This window comes from Mycena indigotica (assembly GCF_014461135.1).
Source record: "Mycena indigotica strain 171206Taipei chromosome Unknown Mind.scaff0004, whole genome shotgun sequence".
NCBI classification, from domain to species: Eukaryota; Fungi; Basidiomycota; class Agaricomycetes; order Agaricales; family Mycenaceae; genus Mycena; species Mycena indigotica.
Genome location: NW_023503003.1, coordinates 5836216 through 5856676, shown reverse-complemented (window position 1 = coordinate 5856676; position 20461 = coordinate 5836216). Strand labels below are relative to the sequence as shown.

General features: G+C 51.1%; 6 protein-coding genes across 6 annotated transcripts; 4 read left to right on the top strand and 2 right to left on the bottom strand.

Moving 5' to 3' along the window:
• Positions 1-609: 609 nt before the first annotated feature.
• On the top strand, positions 610-2164 carry MIND_00559200 (PCI domain-containing protein; the record flags this gene model as incomplete). Its single annotated transcript, XM_037362366.1, has 5 exons — positions 610-961; positions 1014-1063; positions 1112-1204; positions 1253-1825; positions 1877-2164. 5 exons carry the CDS (start codon positions 610-612, stop codon positions 2162-2164), a joined length of 1356 nt encoding a protein of 451 aa, XP_037222658.1.
• Positions 2165-2350: 186 nt separating this feature from the next.
• On the top strand, positions 2351-6322 carry MIND_00559100 (uncharacterized protein; the record flags this gene model as incomplete). Its single annotated transcript, XM_037362365.1, has 11 exons — positions 2351-3176; positions 3221-3678; positions 3720-3816; positions 3957-4450; positions 4508-4776; positions 4824-5022; positions 5061-5608; positions 5659-5851; positions 5892-5986; positions 6037-6150; positions 6196-6322. The coding sequence occupies 11 exons, from the start codon at positions 2351-2353 to the stop codon at positions 6320-6322; spliced, it is 3420 nt and encodes a 1139-aa protein (XP_037222657.1).
• Positions 6323-7180: 858 nt separating this feature from the next.
• On the top strand, positions 7181-9500 carry MIND_00559000 (Zn(2)-C6 fungal-type domain-containing protein; the record flags this gene model as incomplete). Its single annotated transcript, XM_037362364.1, has 11 exons — positions 7181-7402; positions 7457-7528; positions 7581-7716; positions 7763-7812; positions 7859-7881; positions 7931-7940; positions 7989-8075; positions 8126-8184; positions 8235-8596; positions 8818-9304; positions 9353-9500. The coding sequence occupies 11 exons, from the start codon at positions 7181-7183 to the stop codon at positions 9498-9500; spliced, it is 1656 nt and encodes a 551-aa protein (XP_037222656.1).
• A 44-nt stretch (positions 9501-9544) lies between these two features.
• Positions 9545-11383, bottom strand: MIND_00558900 (Glycoside hydrolase family 28 protein; the record flags this gene model as incomplete). The annotated part of the gene is made up of 11 exons (XM_037362363.1): positions 9545-9610; positions 9661-9844; positions 9892-9977; positions 10022-10037; positions 10084-10100; positions 10150-10192; positions 10236-10297; positions 10345-10749; positions 10802-10996; positions 11045-11061; positions 11110-11383. 11 exons carry the CDS (start codon positions 11381-11383, stop codon positions 9545-9547), a joined length of 1365 nt encoding a protein of 454 aa, XP_037222655.1.
• A 1197-nt stretch (positions 11384-12580) lies between these two features.
• On the top strand, positions 12581-13867 carry MIND_00558800 (uncharacterized protein; the record flags this gene model as incomplete). Its single annotated transcript, XM_037362362.1, has 3 exons — positions 12581-13328; positions 13377-13802; positions 13851-13867. The coding sequence occupies 3 exons, from the start codon at positions 12581-12583 to the stop codon at positions 13865-13867; spliced, it is 1191 nt and encodes a 396-aa protein (XP_037222654.1).
• A 5046-nt stretch (positions 13868-18913) lies between these two features.
• On the bottom strand, positions 18914-20171 carry MIND_00558700 (uncharacterized protein; the record flags this gene model as incomplete). Its single annotated transcript, XM_037362361.1, has 2 exons — positions 18914-19356; positions 19415-20171. The coding sequence occupies 2 exons, from the start codon at positions 20169-20171 to the stop codon at positions 18914-18916; spliced, it is 1200 nt and encodes a 399-aa protein (XP_037222653.1).
• Between the last annotated feature and the right edge of the window lie 290 nt (positions 20172-20461).

Genomic DNA, 20461 nt, shown 5'->3' with positions numbered 1-20461 from the left:
GTTCAACGTTTGTGAGCAGGTGTAAGACGCGCAAGAAATCGCGGATTGGACGAGACTCTTGAATATTTTCGAGGTCAAGTCTGGTGACATATGACGCGAGGTGAAGGGATTCAGCAAAGTGTTCTGCGGCTTTTGAGATGGTTCGAGCCCGAGAATGCTCTCTCATGGCAAAATCGAGAGAGAGGGTGGCATGGAGTCGGCGTTGGCAAGGCTGAACGAAGATAGACCCAGCCAAACAACAGTTCTTAAGCGTTGGAAAGTGCGAGACTTAGTTAATGATAGGCTCCACAAGCTCGTAAGGTATAGTGGAGGACATGGTTGTCGTGTAGCAAGAATTCCATGGGCATAGAACTTATAGCTTGAGGTCGAGTCAACATGACTAACGGTCTTGACCACCTGTCACGTCAGGTCACGTCACGTGTCACTTCTCCCTCCTGCCTTCACGCGACGTTCCTCTTCCTCTTCAGATCGACGAAACGATCATCTTTGGCGTGAAAAGAAACTCACGTTCAACAACCCAAACCTTGTAACCGGCTAGGATCTCCTTGGTGAGTCTCAATAAACCCCATCGACCGCCATTTGACGACATTTGACTCCTTAGCGCCTGGCATGGCCCCCGACATGTCGCTCGACCGCATCCTGCAGGAGATTACCACCGCAACTAATCTCAATACCTTGCATCAAACATTGAAAACTGGTCTTCCCAAGGAGTCGAGGGACACTATTCTTTCAAGTCCGCTTGCGAGTGGTCAAGATCCTTTGAACATACTGGACCTCACGCAAAACACTCTCGGAGTACTCTATATCCTGTGCGTGCTCTTTCAAATGACTTGGTCGATTACTCATCACGCTTTCAGGGCAGCTCGACTGAGCGTTACCAATATTGCGGTACATCCCCAGGTCATAACCACATTTTGCGCCACATTCCTACCTGAACAAGCCCGTCTCGCCCCAGAACGAGGTTTGTGGAAATAGCCATCGCGTTTAGCCTATGACAAGTTGATATTCTTTAGTGACGGCGTTGGCGAAGGGAATCTATCGATATGGGCTCTCCAATGGCAGCGTGCGTTCCTTTTGGCTCGTATGCTGCGGTCAATCTCACTCTCCATAGACGTCGTGGGCTGTCCAGCCGCTGTTCAATCTTCTCACCCGCTACCCACCCGACACATCATATCTCACCACAATCCATCCTGTTTTCCTGCAAGTTAGTGCTTGCAACGCGTTTTATAGCTGCCGCTAATAACGTTCGAAGGCCTGCGTTGTCGCTAGCCAGCCTAGTGCTGCCCTCCCTATTCTCGCCACTCCCATTGCAAACGTCTCAACTCTCCTGTCCGACCTCACTTATAACGACAACCTCGTCTATCATTATCTCGGTGGCGTGGCCCTTGCAATGCTGAAAAGATGGGCGGACGCGGAGGAATACTTTGAGATTTGTGTGACTGCGCCAGGATCAGCGCCCGCGGCACTCCAGCTTGAGGCACTAAAGAAGCTTCGACTTGTCCAACTCATCTCGCGCGGAGAGACGACCTCGCTTCCCAAATATGCGCATTCAAGCTTGCCTCGCATGTTCAAAAACTCAGTTTACACCGAGCTCATCAATGCTTACCCGCAAAACATCGAAAAGTTGCATGGGCTCGTCGACAAGGAGAAGCCGCTGTTTTCTGCAGACAAAAATTTAGGGCTGATTCAACAGGCGATCGAGCGTGCTCCTAGGTGGACGTTGCGGAAATTGACAGCAACCTATGTTGCTCTGGGTTTGGCGGACATTGCTCGGTTGGTGGGGATACCCAGCGAGGACGATGTGAGATCGTTGCTTTTGAGCATGGTGCGTGCCTCGTCTCTTCGGGCTTTCAACGATGTATAACCCGTCGTCTAGATCGAAGCCGGCGAGATCTTTGCCCAAATTTCCGCTTCGGGCACTGTTACCTTCTCCGACCCGCCTCCACAGTTTTCGAGGGAAGAAGTCGACTCCGTGTTGCGTTCTGCACAAACCCAGAGTGCGTTGCTGGAGGGGCTGGATATGGATATGGCGCGGAGTCGCGAGTTTATCACCAAGGCTGTCAAAGGCCAAGATGGTGGCGGAATGTGGCCTGGGCCAGAGGAGGACCTCTATGCGATGGCGGGGGCAAGCGGCCCATGGGCGGAGGACTCCATGTTCGCATAGAGGCTCGTTGTTTCTAGATGTCAAGTATCCACTGCTAACCGCACCACAGTTGTGTATCATTTTTTGTACAATCGTTTTCCAATGCAAACCAAGTTCGTTATAATGTCAGGCTCAAGGCAATGATAACCCTTAAGGCAGAGCTTTAATTGTGTGACTCAGATCAATCGGTCTTGACTTTGTTCCACCATGTCTCCTAGCCCTGTCCTTCGTCTTCCACCAGAGCTCATTACCCAAGTTACCCAAAACCTGCTCGCAGACAGAGAGAGCTGGGCGCTTAGCGAACTGTCACTGACTCACTCTGCATTTCGGGAGCCCAGCCAACGAGCGCTGCTTAGTAATTTGGTCGTCACCTATGAGGGAGGACCAAACTCGTCCGCTTCTTTTGGCGCGGAAGGCATTCTGGAGCGTTTCCAAAGCAATCCGCGGTTTGCTGGCTATATAAAGCACCTGACGATAGAAATGTTCTACGACAAAGAGCAGCATGAAGCAGAGGATTACGACGACAACAACCACCATGACATCTACAAAACAATCGAGACAATCCTGCAAAGCCTGACAGCCGTCCGCCATCTGAAAATCCATGGCGACTCTATGTACGGCTGGCAACCACAACTTCGTGGGCTTGAACGTCTGAAGACAGCCCGCGACTTCGTAGCTGCCCATCGTGGACAAATCATCAGCCTGGAACTTGTTCATTTCCATGATATGCCTGTGCTCATCCTAAAGGAGCTTTTCTCGAGTGTACAGCATATCAAACTGCACCATGCTCTGGATTATATGCGCCTGAAATCTGACGACCCGGAGCAGCATATCACTACCATCCAGCCCCTGAAAAGCCTCGAACTCTTGCACACTTCGAACGCCTACGACCTTTTCCTTCAACCAGAATTTTCTCCATTCGTAGTAGGCTCGCTCCGCGGCTTGTCCTACCTGTCGAGCTCTGCCTACGGCGACGATGAACTGTGCAGTATCACTGCAAAGACCCTTGAATACCTCGTTTTCGACTTTACTGGTTTGTCCTTTCCCACCAGTCCATGACAGGCTAACCCTTTCCAGAGCTACGTATACGCGGCGAATCGACACATCGCCCACTATCACTTCCACCCGCATTGCCCTGTCTTCGACACATCCAACTGCAGGTCAGCTCTGAATTCGGCCATTATCTGAACATTGGACCGCGGTTCTTGTCTGCCCTCCTCTCCTCGACGGGCTGTCCGCAGCTCGAACTGATCACCGTCAAGGTAGCATGGAATATCAAGTCCACCAACGAAATGGATTTGTACCACTTCAAAAGCTTCGTGCAGCAGTTTGACGACAAGATGGCTCTTCGGATTGCGACAGGCGGTCGTGCCCCGATATGCTCGTGGCTGCTGGTATTCCACTCCCGGGTTCCATACGAAGGCCGCCCCAAGACCCTCGAGATGATTGTGGAAACTCTGAAGCAGGGAATGAGCTATGCCTTCCAGCGGGGCTTGTTGAATTGGCGGCACACGGAGGATTACAAGGAACTAAAGGTGTGCTTGTTTTAACCCAATATTTGCCCCTCTACCGGTAGATTGCCAGTAGACAGAGCGTAACGACGGTGTCTTCGTCGACTCTTCGATTTGTCCTGGTTGATCGATATCGAGTCGTGCAGTTTGAGTTGTTGCCCGGTAAACTTGTTAGTTTGGCGTCTGAGGACACAGAGTAAGCTAAGACTGAGCTTCCTTTATATTCCGACAGAAGGTTGGCAAAATCTATGTAAGTTTTGGGGTCACGCGACTGTGACAGTCACATCATATGTCACTTCCAGACGAGCTCCTTTCCGAAATCCTTACTCCAGCTTTGAGAGTATCGGACGAGGAGTTCGCATACATTGGCAGCCTGCCATTTGCCTACACCGAATCCAAATCCGCTTACTTACTCGTCTGCAAGAGCTGGCTGAGGGTTGCGACTGTGCTACTTTACAATGTCGTCGTTCTCCGCTCCCGAGCACAAGCAAAAGCACTGGCCGACGCTATTTCGAGCAATCAGCAGCTCGGTGGATTCATCAAGAAGCTGCGAGTGGATGGCGGTTATGGCCCCTCCATGCATACCATCCTGAAACTGTCGCCCAACATTTCGGACCTTTACCTGACCTTCGAGGTCTTCACGGGCGATAACACGGATGGACTCTGCAAGGGCTTGGAACTCATCAGTCCAACGCGCCTCATCGTTTTTGAGCGGCCCGACCGCGTTATGATGAACAAGATGGTCTTGAATCTGGTTCAGGCGGTCATAAAAGCCATAAAAGGCTGGGAGAAACTGGTGTGTCATACTCATGCTTTACATCTCCTGCAGCGGTTTTTTTAAAATATCTATCAGCGTGTCTTCCAATATTCTCACTGGCAATGCCGCCAACGACTGGCCGCAATCTCGGATTCTCTTAACTTGGTTGCCTCAATCGAGTCTGTCGTAGTCGAAAGCGTCTATGATGCCCAGAGAGCCCAAAAACTGCTTAAACCGTGTCCACTGCGCGAAATTGTAATCACCAAGCCTCTCGTCAACAACCTCCATCTTCGCCTACATGAATTCGCAGATTTTTTGGCCTCAGTAGACCCACCAATCAAGTATACTATCAAGCAGGATAGCAGGTCAGTGGTTTTCTTGGTTGTGACCATTCTTTTCACCTCCACCTCAGGACACAAGAGCACAGAAGTCCCTCTGCTCCACCAGAACCGTTATATCTGACGTTCCGACCGTTTGCGACCGCGCCAATCGAGGTCCAAAACACTCTTTGGTCGCGGATCTTGTTTTGGGCGATGCGGGTTCCTGAACGAGCGCAAGGAGCAATAATCAAGGACTCGTCGCACCTTCTCTGCGTCTCCAGACAGTTTTATGTGAGCAAATAATCGTCATGACTGATCTAATCATGCAGACCTTAGGAATTCCTCATTACTACACTCATGTCGTATTCCGGACCGAAGAATGCGCTGCAAGGCTTACTCATGTTCTTTTGAGACATCCTACACTTGCCACTCAAATTCAAACCATTGGAAACGACCCCGATCGCAGGCTCGGCTTGATAGACGACGACTCAGACACAGAAGCAGCGGAGATAGTCCCTTGTGCATTTGATGGTAGCGCTATGGTGGCGGTCCTTTCCAGAGCAACATCGCTCCGGAAATTCTGGCTGTGCCGTCCCACTTTAATCCACGGAGTCACCCTTTCCCGCGCTGCCTTCTGGGCCCTCGCTATCAATTCAGGCTCATGTCTCGTCGAACTGTCGACTGCTCTCTTTAGTGCACTGACCCCGCTCGAGGCCGATGTCTTTGAGCACTTTGAGGCCTTGCAAACACTCGATTGGTGGTCTGAACAGCCGGTTGCCATTTCATCTGATGTCAAGGAAGACTCGCTCGGAGCACTCTCTCGCATGCAAGTCTATAACGCGGACCCCTCATTTTTTGATGTCCTATGCAATTTCGAGTAAGTTTTTCTATTCTGAAAGTGACTTAGTTCTCATCGGTGACTGCTAGCCTGTCATCTCTGACCCATCTCTCTGTGTATCCCGAATGCCCCGTTCCTTGTCGCGAGTTTTGGACCACTCGCCAGCATGGAGCCCGCCTGGTTCACCTTGAAATAGCGCCTCACATCGTGCGAGTGGCCGACATCTCCATTCTAGATGTGTGCCCAAATTTGCACTCTCTAACGCTTTTATTTCCCGTCTTTGTGAGTTGCTTTCGTTCCACTGATTCACTATTGATGATAGAAGGATGACAAACCATTGGGCGAAGGGGACCTCATCGCGAGCCAGCCGACCACAACACTGACGAGCATAAACTTCCAACTCTTGTTCCACTTTCGGTATTTCTCGTTGTTCACCCTCCGATGTCATGTCATTAATGCATCGCTAGCTCTAAGGCACTCAAAACAGCATGGATCGACTACTTCCTCGCCTTTTCTCTCCAGTCGCTTCCGAATTTGCGCGAAATAGTGATCTCGGAAGGCATGTCGTGGCCGACGACAGCGTACGTCAACCCTCTTCTGCCACGGGCAACGCTCATTCTGTCTAGACGCGAAATTGCCAAGAATGGCTGGGTACGGGCAGCTGAGAGGTTTCTCAAGGCGGGTGTATCGATGGTTGATGAGCAGGGACACAGATGGCGAACGAGACTGAAAATCAGCTCGAAGAGAAAATAGGATGTCTGTACCAGGAGTGCATGTCTGCTTTCTTAAATTCCAGGTCTTTCCTCATGTGATTACGTCAGCCGTCTCACGTGCATTTTTTCCGCTTGACAACTTCGTTCTGAGCCACGACGGTTTGGCGCCGCCATAGCCCGGCCCGCACCCACGTTGTTGCGAGCTGCAAAGCTTTTCCATTGGATGGGTAAACTCCAGTGCCTTATTGAAAAGCGGCAACTCACGCGCCAAGATTGACTCTTCGTTTTCATGCTCGCTGTCGGTCGTCCTTGCCACAAGATTGATTCAATTATCCGGCTTGCTCGGCCAGAACTACCCACAAGCGTCAACTTCCACTCTATTCCTGGATCCAACTACTTACCAGCGAACCCAGGTTGCTCGCTGGGTGGTAAGACTCTCCTTTTTTTCCTCTTCGTTTTTGGCTCATCGTCACCCAGAACGGCGTTGTCCATAGTTGGAAATTCGACCGTGATGTTGTGGAGCCCACTTCCATTCACGAGGCTCACGAGCCGCCGGGCCAGATGCTAATTCGGTATAGCCCACGAAGCCTGTCTTGACGCGTCGAAAGAGCGCCTTCTCTAAGTAAGTACTTACAATTTTCTTCTTCCTTTCCGGCGGGGCGCTTATCGCTGACAGCCCGAATTGAGGAGAATGTGGCACCAATCCAGCTTCTCGGTTTATAAGCCCTTAACGTGGGTGAAAGACCAACGCTGCTTGTCACTGCCATTTTTCCTCGCTTCACCGGCTGGTGGAGCGAGTACCTGTGTTTGAAGTGCGTCTCGATAGTGCATCATCAATGACTACTGCTGACCTTTGCGCCCAGCTCTTTAAAATCCGTAATTCTCTCAAGACCCCACTATGGAAGCTCCAATGTCCGACCTCAGCCCTCGCTCTCCTACATTCACACTCATCCACGGCAACGAAGCCGACGACTTGTACTCTGGCTTTCCTAAACGTACCTCGCCAACGCCTATGGAGTCGAGAAGATGCGTTAATTTGGAAGAAACTGTCCCGCCTACGAACGACCACAGAACATTGGTGCTCTGTTTCGATGGGACCGGTGATCAATTTGACGACGACGTGCGTTAACTTGACCCACTCTTTTAACGCGGTACTGACTGAAGAACGAATTAGAACTCCAATGTGGTCAATTTCTTTTCTTTGCTCAAGAAAGACGACCCAAGCAAACAGCTTGTGTACTATCAGGTACCAGCACAAATGCTATCCACGAATCGCTGTTTGACGCCCATGCTATCAGTCTGGTATCGGGACCTACAACATTCCCCAAGTTGCTCGTCCCTGGATGGCCAAACTCCATCGCGCGGTCGATGCAATGTTGGGAAGCCACCTCAACTCACACGTTATGGCGGGCTACGAGTTCTTGATGCAGAATTGTGCGTTCTTGTCCCTATCAACGTCGGCGACTGACCTGGCAGATAGATGAGCACGGAGACAAGATCTGTATGTTTGGGTTTTCTCGCGGCGCCTACGTATGTCCTCCCACGATGAGACACTCCATTTTACTGACTATTTTAGACTGCGCGGGCGCTTGCCGGAATGTACGAGGTCTTTTTTCGGTACTTGACTGATAGTCAATCATATTCGTAGGTTGCACAAAGTGAGCCATAACTCTGCTAACCCGATGCGCCCGTCTAACCATCGACAGATCGGTCTGCTACCCAAATGCAACCACCAGCAAGTTCCCTTCGCCTACAACATGTATTCGCGCGACGATGAAGAAGGATGGAAGCAGGTTAGAGGGCTTATTTTCCCCAAGACCTTTTCACTAACGCGTTACTGCAGAGTACAGCGTTCAAAAAGTCGTTCTGCATCGACGTTGATATCGAGTTTCTTGGAGTTTGGTAAGATAGTATACCACTCCATCCTGCTGAATATGAACTCCATTGGATAGGGACACTGTTTCTTCTGTTGGATTCGTCCCCCGTCGTCTACCTTTCACCCGTTCGAATACCCACGTCCGCTACTTCAGACACGCAATCGCCCTTGATGAACACCGCGCACGATTCCTTCCGAACTTTTGGGCCCTTCTTGACAAGACAATGGGTGTTGGCCATGGCGAGATGCCCAAGTCACGGAGACAGGCCACGAAGAAGCCAGAGGAAGAAGAGCACGGTGTTGCGGTAGAAGAAGAGGAGATTTTCGACGAAAAGACGGCCGAGAAAAAGACGTTAAGACAGCTGGAGAGAGAGTACAGCGACGCGCAACATCATCACACCCATGTCGAAGAGGTCTGGTTTGTCGGAGCACATTGCGGTAAGGCATCTAATATCACAGCGAAATATCAGCTCGCACAGAAATGCTTGCAGATATTTGGGATGAAACCGGAACGAACCTGATTGGAGCGGTCCACCGGGCCGGCATAGCCGTGCCAATCGGGTGTACTCCGGTTTGATCCTAGGTTTCTGCGTGCGCTTCAGCGCGAGCTGATATTTTCAGTGTGAATGCGATGAGCCACTTGACTTACAGTATAACAGATGTCGGTGGCGGGGCGCTTCCTAACGGGACTCGCAACTACCTTGCACGAATACCGCTGCGTTGGATGATTCGGCAATGCTTTGAGCTCCACACTGGGATTATATTCCACGCCGATATGCTCCGCCTTGCCGGTCTCGAGCCTCGCACGCTCTACCCCCATGTTCTCCCCCGACCATCGCCGCTTCTGCTCAACCCGTCAACCTCTGAAGGGTCAGCAACTATTTCTTCGCAAAAGTCTAAGAGGAGCTGGAGTCAGAGAATATTGAGAAGAAGGTCCCAAGACGACAGAGACAAGCCTCTGAATCGCACGGTCGATGAACGGACAAGAGACTTTATCAGTGAAGAAGACGAAGACTTTATGGACGCGATGTGCGACATCAACGACGAGCTGAAGCGGGTGCGAGCGTGGTGGATACTTGAGCTGTTTCCGCAGCAGCTCCGCTTCCAGGACCATACTCGGGGCGGCTTGTGGCTGAAAAAACTAATGTGCGTTGCGAGTCACGTGATCATTCCCGACTAATCGTTCTTCTCCAGCGTCCACCGAGCACGGGGAAGGCATATTCCACGGCAATCGACTGACGGGGTTAAGCTGCACCGGACGGTGAAGATGCGGATGGATGCATTGGGCTATGAACCAAGAGCAAAGTTGAAGAAAGAGACGACTCTTCATTGGGTCGATTGAAATCTGAAGTCTTTTGCGTGTAAAGTATGATCATTATTGTCGTCCTATAACCCTGCTTTTGTCCTAATGAACGCGCCATTCCAACACTTGAATCCGACGTCGTTTGTGACCTTTTTATCAGATGAGCAAAGCGGCCTTGCGTTTGGATGCATTCACAAACCGTCGTGGAGTTGCACATGGCCGCAACTGGGCGGCCGGTTTCGGTGACGGCGAAGATGTCTTTGGCGAGAATGTTGCTCGCGGTGCCGGGGTACAGATCGAGGATGACGACTTCGCGGCCGGTTGCGTTGGGGACTGCATACCAGCAGGGGTCAGAGACACAGGAGCCTTCCACGAAGCCCGTGCTAAGTGGGTGTTAAGCACGAAGTATCTCTGAATTGAGGCGACGCACTCTCGGATTGTCCCAGCAAAGTTCACAAACGTGAAGTCTTGGATATGCGTGTTGTTGGTTGTCGTTGTGTTCGGCTTGGGGCCAATCTACAGAGAGTTGGTGAGAGTGGAAAGTGAGAATAGATACGTACGCCTTGGTCCCAGTAGCTTCGCGAAATCAGCACGAGAATATGAGGGCTGGCTCAAGACTTACTTTTGGGTGACATATATCTAAGGCGCTGGATGAGGGAATGTGGCAACAGACTGGGAAAAGACGCACGGGGAACATCACATTGTCGAAGGCGATGTTTTTCCAAGTGATACTGCGCAAGTTCAGCACAACTCTATCTGAGGAAACCGACAAACTTTCGAGCCAGCCCGTTCCCGCCTGTCCAGCTCTTGAAGCGAGCGCCGTAAAGCGAGTCTTTCTGGACTAACATCAGGACGATGAAAGGGATGAAAGGGATCATCTGACCATAACAGTATTTTCAATATGGACATTCTGAACATCCGCAACGGAGCCGCCTTTGCCCAGCGAGCCAATCGAAAGACCATGCCCGCCTTCGCAGTAAGAATTCCTCCAGGTGATGTTGCGGGCACCATTCCCAACCGTAAGGCAGTCATCGCCGTTGACGATGTAGTTGTTCTCGAAGACAAGGTTGGTGCCTCCAGCAGAGAAACCGTCACTGTGGAGATTGAGCGTGGGTGCGGATAAGTAGGAGTAACCGACGTGTTGAAAGGGAAAGACTGTGTACAGCTTGTTAGCCACAGTCGGGAGGAGAGAGAGGAGCATTACATTGGTGTCGGAGGACGCGAGAATGAGATTGTCAAATGCGTGAACGTTGACTGCACCGCTAGTCGCGAAGTTCCAAGCGATTGGCTAATAGTAAAAAGTGAGTGACGAACAGGACAAGACTCTGGGCGGAAGTGACCTTCCACAGCTTCATGTCGCGGATGACACCATTGTTGATCTTACTGAAGGCCCAACCGTGTGGGCGGTTGACCTGCTGATTTGCATCCCACCATTGTTGTCCATGGCCATCGACCCAGCCCCATTTCGGGTCCGTTGAGCCACGAAGTGTGACGTTGTTTCCACCAGAGAAGGTGAACCACGAGCCGGGGAAGCCCTGAAGTTATTCAGATTAGGTCATAACTTGCGAAGAGGTATTCCAAACCGAGGCGCCAACGATGGCTAAAACGGGTTTAGTATTGATACAGTGGAAAGCTTTACTCTGCTCACCTTGAATGGTTGCGATATCGTTGGGGTATGTCAAGTTGCCCTCGATGCGAATCTCCACGTTGTTTAGCACGGGGAACTTGATTGCACTCCAAGCGTTATAGGTCGTCCCTTTGCTGAATAAAATGGTCGCGTTGGCCGGGTGGCTGGTCACCAACGAAAGTAACCCTGGGGTGTCATCTGCGTCTGGCGTGTGGGGAACGACAAAAGTGTCCCAGGCAAGCACCGTGGCTACGAATTGCAGCAGCGGCAGCAGGAGCGCGTTTCTGGTCAACATCGTTGGGGGAAGTGACAGCAATTTTTGTGTGGTATTTATCGCAAATACTTATGAGGGCCGCCGCCGCCAAACCGCCGCTTTTCTGGCGCGTTGAGGGCCATGTGACGGGCCGCTACTGCAGTACCTGCTGACTGACTTTTTCATCGTCGGGAAAGTATCGGAGACAGCAAACACACTGGAAAAAGAGCGACCGGGCCGAAGGCTACCGCCGGGCCTCTAGCCACCCGTTGTCGTTGAGAGCTTGTGGTATGGCCATCTGAGAGCGAGGAAGGAAGGTGGGGGAAGATGAAAAAGATCATTGGCGTACGTAATCAACGAGTGAGGAAATCAGATATTCGCATTCAATATTCAATTCGCATTTACGCAGATTACATTAAAATAGTAAAGAGTCGATGTGAAGACCACTCTATGTATGTTTAACGGTATTTACCGTGACCACAATCCCCCCTTTGCGCGTCATTTTCGGTGGCTGCTGTCGCAAGGGCGTCCATCTGCAAGCACCTGAAAACACGCATCGTTCTCGATATGACTTGCCCAATGCTACAAGCTCAAGCGCTCAAGGCTATGGTGTCTTGAACACATCTCATCCAGCATGTCGAGCAGAGGCTGCAGAGCTTTGGCGATGCGTTGCGTGGGGTTTCGTCGGCAGGGAACTAAAGCTACATACGCCGAAGCAAACGTTAGTATAAGGGATGGTTGTCCTCATCATACGCGACAGTGATGAAAGCAATTGCGTTGGCAGGTATTGTCTTGCTTCACCGTGACCGTGATTCACCACATTTTGTTTTAGCGAGAGAGAGAGAGTCTCAGAGATGGCGGAGAGTGTATGATTTGGACTTGTGAAAGAATCGTGTCGACTCCTTGAGATCACCATTTTTCGATGTCTGGCTTGAAGTTAAGGCATTGACATTGGTTGAGTCAACTTGAGTGGTTGTAATCCCTTTTAGAAGATGCGGTCGAGATGTCATGCAGCTGAAAAGGTGGCTAATGTGGCCAAAAAAGCAGCTGAAGCGCATTATTGAAACACACCAAGGGGTCCTAGGGATTCTGGGTGCTCAAAATGTGGGAGGAAGAGACACGTGCTGTGACAAGCTCCTCACAGGGCGAACCAGAATCGGTCATGTTGACTCGGCAAAGACCAAGGTCAAAAGGTCTCCATGTGCACATCAATAATCTCACCCTTGCTTTACGACCGCCATGTCCTCCACTCTGCCCTACGAGCTTGTGGAGCACATCATCAGCGAAGTCTCGCACTTCCCAACTCTCAAATCCTGTTGTTTGGCTGGGTCTACCTTCGTTCAGCCTTGCCAACGCCGACTCCATACAAAGATCCTCCTCAACTTTGCCATGAAAGAGCAGGCTCGTGCTCGAACCGCCTCCAAGGTTGTAGAACACTTTGACGAGTCCCCTCACCTTGCGGCCTATGTGACCAGACTCGAGCTCGATAATATCCAAGACTCTCATCCAATACGCGACGTCATACGCGTCTTACGCCTTCTCACAAACATCAAACACCTCAGCATCGCTGTTTCAGAGGATTGCAAGCACAACTGGAATGATCTACCCAAGAAAGTTACTTCTACAATCTTCAGTTGGGTCGAGCAGCTTTCCGGGGCACTCGACACTCTTGTGTTGTTGCGACTGAAGATGATACCACTCCCGATCATGCTACGAATGGTTACAATGACCCGATCATTGACCATCACATACGGTAGTGTGGAAGGAGTCTCCAAATCAGCGCCCTCGTTACCTGCCGTAAAAACGGAGCTCCACCATCTCGATTTTTCGCATAGTCCAAGTCTTGGACCGCTCATTCTCCGACGAGAATATCGAACTCTGGCCAACCATATTCGCTCTCTTGTCGCCCAACCGTTGAACGCTGACACCGTCACCTTATGTGCTCTCACTGCTCGGAATCTGGAGCGCCTTCGCGTTACATTCACAAGTAAGCCGAACTCCACCGCGTTCATGCTCACTCTGATACTTGAACTAGACGTCAACCAAGTCCCGCCCTCCATTTTCCCCTCCCATTACCCGAATCTAACCCATCTTCGACTGACCATTCATTCTCACCCGATGAATGATAATCTTGTCTCCAACTTCTCGTTCTCTCCGCTCCTCCGTGTCGCCTTAGACCCCGCTTCCACCCGCGGGTTCCGGTCCTTGACTTTCTATATCATCACGCATGTCGACGCTCATTACCGCTCTCGTCGATTTGCGCGCTACACATTTCCCAAAGCCATCGCAATGATGCGCTTGGACAGTCTCCTTGAGCGGCATCCAATGGTAAAGTCTGTCAAGTGTTTTGCCGCGTTCGACTCCCGCGACGACCCGATCCAATGCTTTGAGCCCTTCGCAGCAGCCGTGAGGCAACAGCTTCCTGGGGTCTCGGCAAAGGGAATGCTCAATATAGTCGCAGGTGAGAAGTGTTTGATCAGGTTGTTCTCTACGCTCAACAATATGATAGCACCGACTCTGGTTTGAATAGACTCGTTCCTAGTGACCAGTCGCCGAAACTAGCGTGCGGTCGCAACCCATAGGGAGCGAAATTAATTGAAGTGCGCGGCGCGCTGCTCAGCTTGAAGTAGCCAAGATACTTGAACGCATATCTGTATTGCTTTCAAGTCCGTAGTATCATTCTGCTATCTCTCTATACTGCATGTCCACTAAGCTCTTTTTCGATCCATGGATCGTTTAGGTAAGCTTGACGCTCTCCCAGTTGAAGCTGGTTTGACGAGTCAGCAACGCGGATAAGTTTGGGATATTGCGCCACTAACCCGTCAGGCGCTGTTGAGCATCCCGAGCTCTTTGAGCTCGTGAACTGAGGCGTTCCCTTGCATTTGTCATTCGGCCCACCGGACTTAAAGAACTCGATTTTGTTGGGAACGCCGCTCCAAGACATGCTGCGAGAGCTACCTCCGTTGGTAAAGAAGACACAGTCGCCCGCCTTGTCGCCGGTGCTCGTCCCAACAACGGCGCCAGTGCAGTCCGCGCCAGCGTATCCCTTGACCGTCGCCGCATGAGCAGTCGCGATGAGTGCGATGGTGGTGAAAAGTGTGGAAAATTGCATGGTGGTTATTTCTGTGCTTCGAGTCAGTGTGGCTCTGGTATAAGTAGACAGCCCATTTGCCTACCTGTGTGGTGGTGGTAAGAAGAGTGAACTGAGGAAACGCCGTCAAAGTCGCTGGGTATTTATCCAGGCGGATGGAATCGCTGTGTAGCCGATGATTCCGCACTCTGCGGTCGTTGGAGGGTACGAAAGCTCCGATAAATGCACTATTATCGTTCCACAAAGCCACTCAGTAATGAAAATATGCATTGGACGCTGGAGCTTACCACTTGTTGTGGAGCTCAGCTACCGTACAATGACTCTCGTACTCCCATTCTACACAGCCAGAATTCCATACCATGTTTCCCGTTTCACTCGGAGTAGGTTCGACTTGTTGGAGTTTGACCCGACGAGATCATTCGAAGTGGAAATCTTCCCGCCCGCCGCGGCGAACTAGCAAGAACTTGAAGTGGTAGCCGTAGAACATAATTTGAGGTTAGATATACCCGCAATCTCTTCCACGATGGTGTGGATAATAAGTTCGGGCGGAAACATGGTGGTCGTTATGAGAAAACCTGCGGTCACGAGACCTCTGATCTTTACCACTACCAGTGTTGGCACGACCCTTCGCTCAACCCCACGATTCAGGCGTCGTTCTCAGCAATCGTCTGGGAGCTCGGAGGGCTCGGAACGGGGCAATAAACAGAAGCGGAAATCGCAGATGTTATGTGGTTGGCCCAAGGTTCTTGTCGACCCCGAAGTACTTGTATGGCTATCCCGTTTCTAGCAGAATACTTACCTACTGCAGATGGCTGTCATGATTGAACCTTTTGAGCGAGTCTAAGAGTTCAAGACGACGTCATGGTCCATTGTGGCACATAAATCGTTCCCGGAAATGTCGTTAGTAACTTAGTATCAAGTTAGTATTGACCTTACTCGACCGGTAGTTATGTTAACCATTGACCAGGCGCCATGCCAGTGTCTTTAGCTCTATGTGGACTCATCTGAAATGCGCGGAAGGGGTGCGATAGCTTCTCAGCTCAGGCAAGCAATTGCGGAGCGACCGACCCACTTCAAGATGTTGGACCGGGTATCCCGCCATGGGGTGATCCCTGTGAACGCATGCACTTTTGGTGTGTACTCGAATGGTTCCTCTGCTGAGAATTACGACCTCAATTGCCTACAGGTCGATTTTTGCATTGAACTTTCATCAGCCAGCTCTCTCGTCGCACCCCTGATGGGACATTCATACGAACACGAACAGGCGACGAATCGTTGAATGTGACCGTATTGGTCTTTCTGACCTGGGCCCTCGGTTTCTCTCGATTGCTGTCCTCGTGTGACGATTGTCAAGTCAGTCAGCGAACTGCTTCTTGGAAATACTACTTGTTAACCATTTTGCATAGCTCACGCGGCGGGTGCAAAGATCACCGCTGCTGGATGCCAGCTCGCCGCGGCTTGCGGGAGCTCTTCGGTGTCGAATGATCCTCTGTTTGCGTTCGAGCGTTAAAGAAGCTCCAACAACTTCTAATGCGGTTACAACGGCACACAAAAAAGGACGGCCACATGAAGCACGGAAGCCTCTTCATATTGTGGTTTCTGAGGTCCGCAATAAAGACCTTAGGCTCCATGATGACATGTGGGCCTTGCTCGCAACGTTGGAGCTGGCTTGGATCAACGGGAGGGCTTTCGACTCTCCATCTGCGGAAAACGACTCTAACTGCGGGATGTGGTTGGTTTTGCGGGAACGAGTCCACGGAGAGCGGGCTCGCATTGTTCTCCGGCTACACTGCCATTCCACCCACAGTTGGATAAATACTCGGCGGCTTGGACGATTTCTCCCCAGTTCCTCCGAGTCTTCCTGCAACGAACAGGTGGGTGGACAAACCATCCCTTCACGGTCTCGACTAAATTCATGTAGAAACTATCAAGCAACCTATCATACCATGCAATTCTTCACCCTTTTGACTGCCGTCATGCTTGTCGCGTCGGCCAACGCTGTGACCGTCAAGTGGTTTGCTGGCGCGGACTGCACCGGCACTCTTCTCGCCACCAGCAACGGCGCGGGCTCAGGCGAGTGCCTCTTCCCCGCCAACGGAGGCAGCACGCGCAGTATCTCCTGGAGCGGCGTCCCTCACGAAATCCAGTTCTTCCAATCCGGCGGGGGGAGTGACAAGTGCCAAGGCAAGCCCCAGTTCACCAGCTCTAAGAGCTCGGGCTGCTCGACTGCGCCTGCCGGGTGGGTGTCGCACGATTTCCCATCAGGACCCTTGCTGATACACGCAACTTAGCCACAACTGGGAGAGTGTCAAGCTCACCTAGAGCTTGGACGTCGAGCAATTAATTAGAGAAAGCGATAAGCTTGAAGTAGAAGAACAGAAAGTTTGAGAAAACTGTATTGAAATAGACTTATGTGTCGGCAACTCTTTGCTTGAGCCAGATCCAATGTTCAAATGCTCGCAACCGATTAGATAGCAGGGAGTAGATAAGCTTATGTAAGGAGTGTGTGTGAGACAGAGCACGTGTCTCGTGACTGCCACCTTCCGCTCGCTTTTACCGCAAACTTTGATATTTGCTCTCGTCGGGCCAGCTCCAGCTCTGGATCCTAGAGATGAGGGCTGCATTGTGGAAGCATATTTAGAACGAATGGAAAACGGAGACGCAGGATTTGACCAACAAGGAAGTGCGTGAGCCAGAGCGCTCACGCACCTCCGTTCGTCATGCGTTTGCTGCTAAAGTTACATGCGGCTCTACGCTTACTGGCTTGCATATCGGCCTTCACCTCTGGGGACAAGAGAGTTGCCAACCGCAATGTCTAACCACAAGGTCCGTCTTTTCAGACTCCAATTGGCGCTGGTTCCATCTTTATATTCATACAGAACTTGAAGCGCATCTTCTCTCCGCCTTGAAACTGTTCTGGAGATTGGACTCAGGCGCGATGGTCGTTGCAGCCACCTGCGGTCTTCCTCATGCTTTCGGCCAACTTTCGGCAATAGACTCTCCTAACAAAATGGCATGAAAAAACTTTTCAAAACCCGCTACAACCTGAGCGAATGGCTCTCTTCGGATGATTCGACCCAACACCGACCTCTGATGCCTTGGAATTTTACCGGACATTTGGCTGGATGAGCCGTGAATTGTTGTGCGTTACACCTTGTCCTTTACTCGGCGTACATGATTGCTAATTTAATTTTCTGGAGATTGCCCCACTTCGGTGTCTTCCCAGTCTTCGTCCCTTCAGGCCAGCTCCGGTGGCCCGGAGAGGGCGTAAAACTCTGTATCATGGCCCGCCCGGCGAGTTGCATATCCTTACGACCTCGAACGCGGTGTTATGGTACGAAACTTCGTGTCATCCAGTAAGGAAGTTTATTACTTCTCCTTGACGATTTTAAGCAGCCATCCCGCAGGACACGGGAGTGCAACGCAAAGTTCAGCGCCACTTCTTATTCGCTCGCCGCGGCGGGCGGGACGGTTTCCACTTTGATCTCGTCGCCGGGTCAAACTCCAACAAGTCCGACTTACTCTGAGTGCAACCGGAAACATGGTATGGAATTCTGGCCGTGTAGGATGGGAGTACGAAAAATTGGTACGGCAGCTGAGCTCCACAACAAGTAGTAAGCGCCAGCGTCCAATGCATATTTTCTTTACTGAGTGGCTTTGTGGAACGATCCTAGTGCATTTATTGGAGCTTTCGTACCCTGCAACGACCGCAGAGTGCGGAATTATTGGCTACACAGCTATTCCATCCACCTGGATAAATACCCAGCACCTTTGACCGCGATTCCTCAGTTCAAACTTCCTATCACCACACAGGTACATAGGCAAATTGGCTCTCTACTTCTACCAGAGCCGCACTGACTCGAAGCACAGAAATAACCACCATGCAATTTTCCACACTCTTCACTACCATCGCACTCATCGCGACTGCCCATGCGGCCACGGTCAAGGGATACGCTGGCGCGGACTGCACTGGCGCCGTGATTGGAACGAGCACCGGAGACAAGGCGGGTGACTGTGTCTTCTTCACCAACGGAGGCAGTTCTCGCAGCATGTCTTGGAGCGGTGTTCCCAACAAAATCGAGTTCTTCAAGTCCGGTGGGCCGAATGACAAATGCAAGGGAACACCTCAGTTCACGAGTTCAAAGAGCTCGGGATGCTCAACAGCGCCTGACGGGTTAGTGTGACAACTTCTAGAACTTATCTGCGGTGCTGACTTGTCAAACCAGATTCAACTGGGAGAGCGTCAAGCTTACCTAGAGGGTCTATAGAAACAGAGGTCGGTGTACACTGTAGCCTATAGAGGAATAGCAGAATGATAATAAAGACTCAAGAAATACGCATAAGCATTACGCACCTTGAAGTCGGTTGCTGTAATTTAAGCGTCGCTGGGCTGGCCCTCTAGCAATTGGACTCAGCAAATATCCGCCATGGACTCGGATTACATCAAACACCCTGCTTATGAACATGAAGGTAGCTAACGCTCATTCAGTTCTATTAACGATAAGTTTCCCTTGAATGCTCATTTTCGGTAGCAGCTGCTTCAATGCATCTGAGAAAGCCCGCAAGCTAGCTTGGTCCCGAAGCTGGATTGCCCAGCGAACACAACGAAGGCTGGCGTGTTGTATAACCATGTCATCTAGCCTGTTAAGGAGATTCGTGGCGTTTGGTGTGAAGCTATAGACCATGTTTTCATCGACGTCGGAGACGAAATTCGTCGGCTTGAACGATATCACGACCTGCTCTAAGACCGGTGTAATAGGGGATCGAAGGATCGGCGCAAGGACGCTGACAAAGAACCACAATAGAGTCAAATCTTGCGAGTTCTGCAACTGCGATTCGCCGGCTAGGGGAATATGCAATTTCTTCAAGCTGGATAACGGTCGAGTAAAGCCAATTTGCGGGCGCAGATCCTCTGGAATTCGATCTACGGAAAGCGGTTAAGGACAAGACAAATACTCAGGAGTGTCAACTTGAAGTCGTACCAAACAGAATGATTGTCAGATATTCGAGGCTTTCGGTAGCGGCAACGCAGAGCTCGGAGAATGGTCGATTTGCAGTGACGCTTAGCCTTCCCAGATTTCCCCAATATGGAGCAAATTCGGGTTCCGCCAGACCAGTATAGAGCTGAGGGCTTTCAATGATGAGCAGCTCGCGCTTTCTCGACGTGATTACTTGGCGGCTAGCAGGCACAGTCCCCGAGGGACTGCTCTCCACGCTGGCCATTATGAAAATGAAGGAGCGGGCTGTCCGCAGGATGTTGTGCACGATTACTCGAGGGATGTCGTGGAGGAATCCACATCGCATCTCCCGTAAAGCACCAGTGGGTAGATGAGTCAGCCATGCGGCAAAGGGAGTCGTGACTTTGGATGGGATTTCACACCATTGGGAGCGAGAGCCAGTCCCAACGACGTTACACTTTTGAACCCGGGTGAGGCAGGTAAAAATCGATGCGATAGCGGCTTCAGTGTCGAGATCAGAGCAGCGCAAGGTGATAGTGAGGTTAGTCACGTATAGGGCAAGATGAGGCGCCTCCGTGAAGCGCGCTGCCGTCTCTTTGTAACTTCTAAAGTTCCGTCGGCTTGTTGCTGAATTTTCGAGATGCAGCGACGAAAGCAGACGCTTTTGGCACGGGTCTCGGAAAACTGAAGCGGCCAAGCAGCACGATGCGATATTAGCTGAGCCTTGGATGTGTTGGGCAATCTCATCGAGCAGTTCGGGCGGCAGCTGCAGCTCGTTCATGACAAAACGTCACTGGTGGTTTGGTTGCTGAAGGAGACAGAGTTCCAAAAGAATTGGTGTTCTGTGCTGGCATATGTTAGAATCTAGTTGTAAGGGAAGCGAAAAGAATACTTTCAGAACAATAAATTGCTGCACCGTGAGGGTTCGAACCAAAGCTGCCAATGGCTGTCAGCCATGTGCAAACCTTCCATCGCCGCTGACGTAATCTCATCCGGTCTAAAATCAACCACTTTCCCGAATAGCGCACACTCACGACCTGCGTTCGTGTTTCGCACGCATTCTTCGTCAGA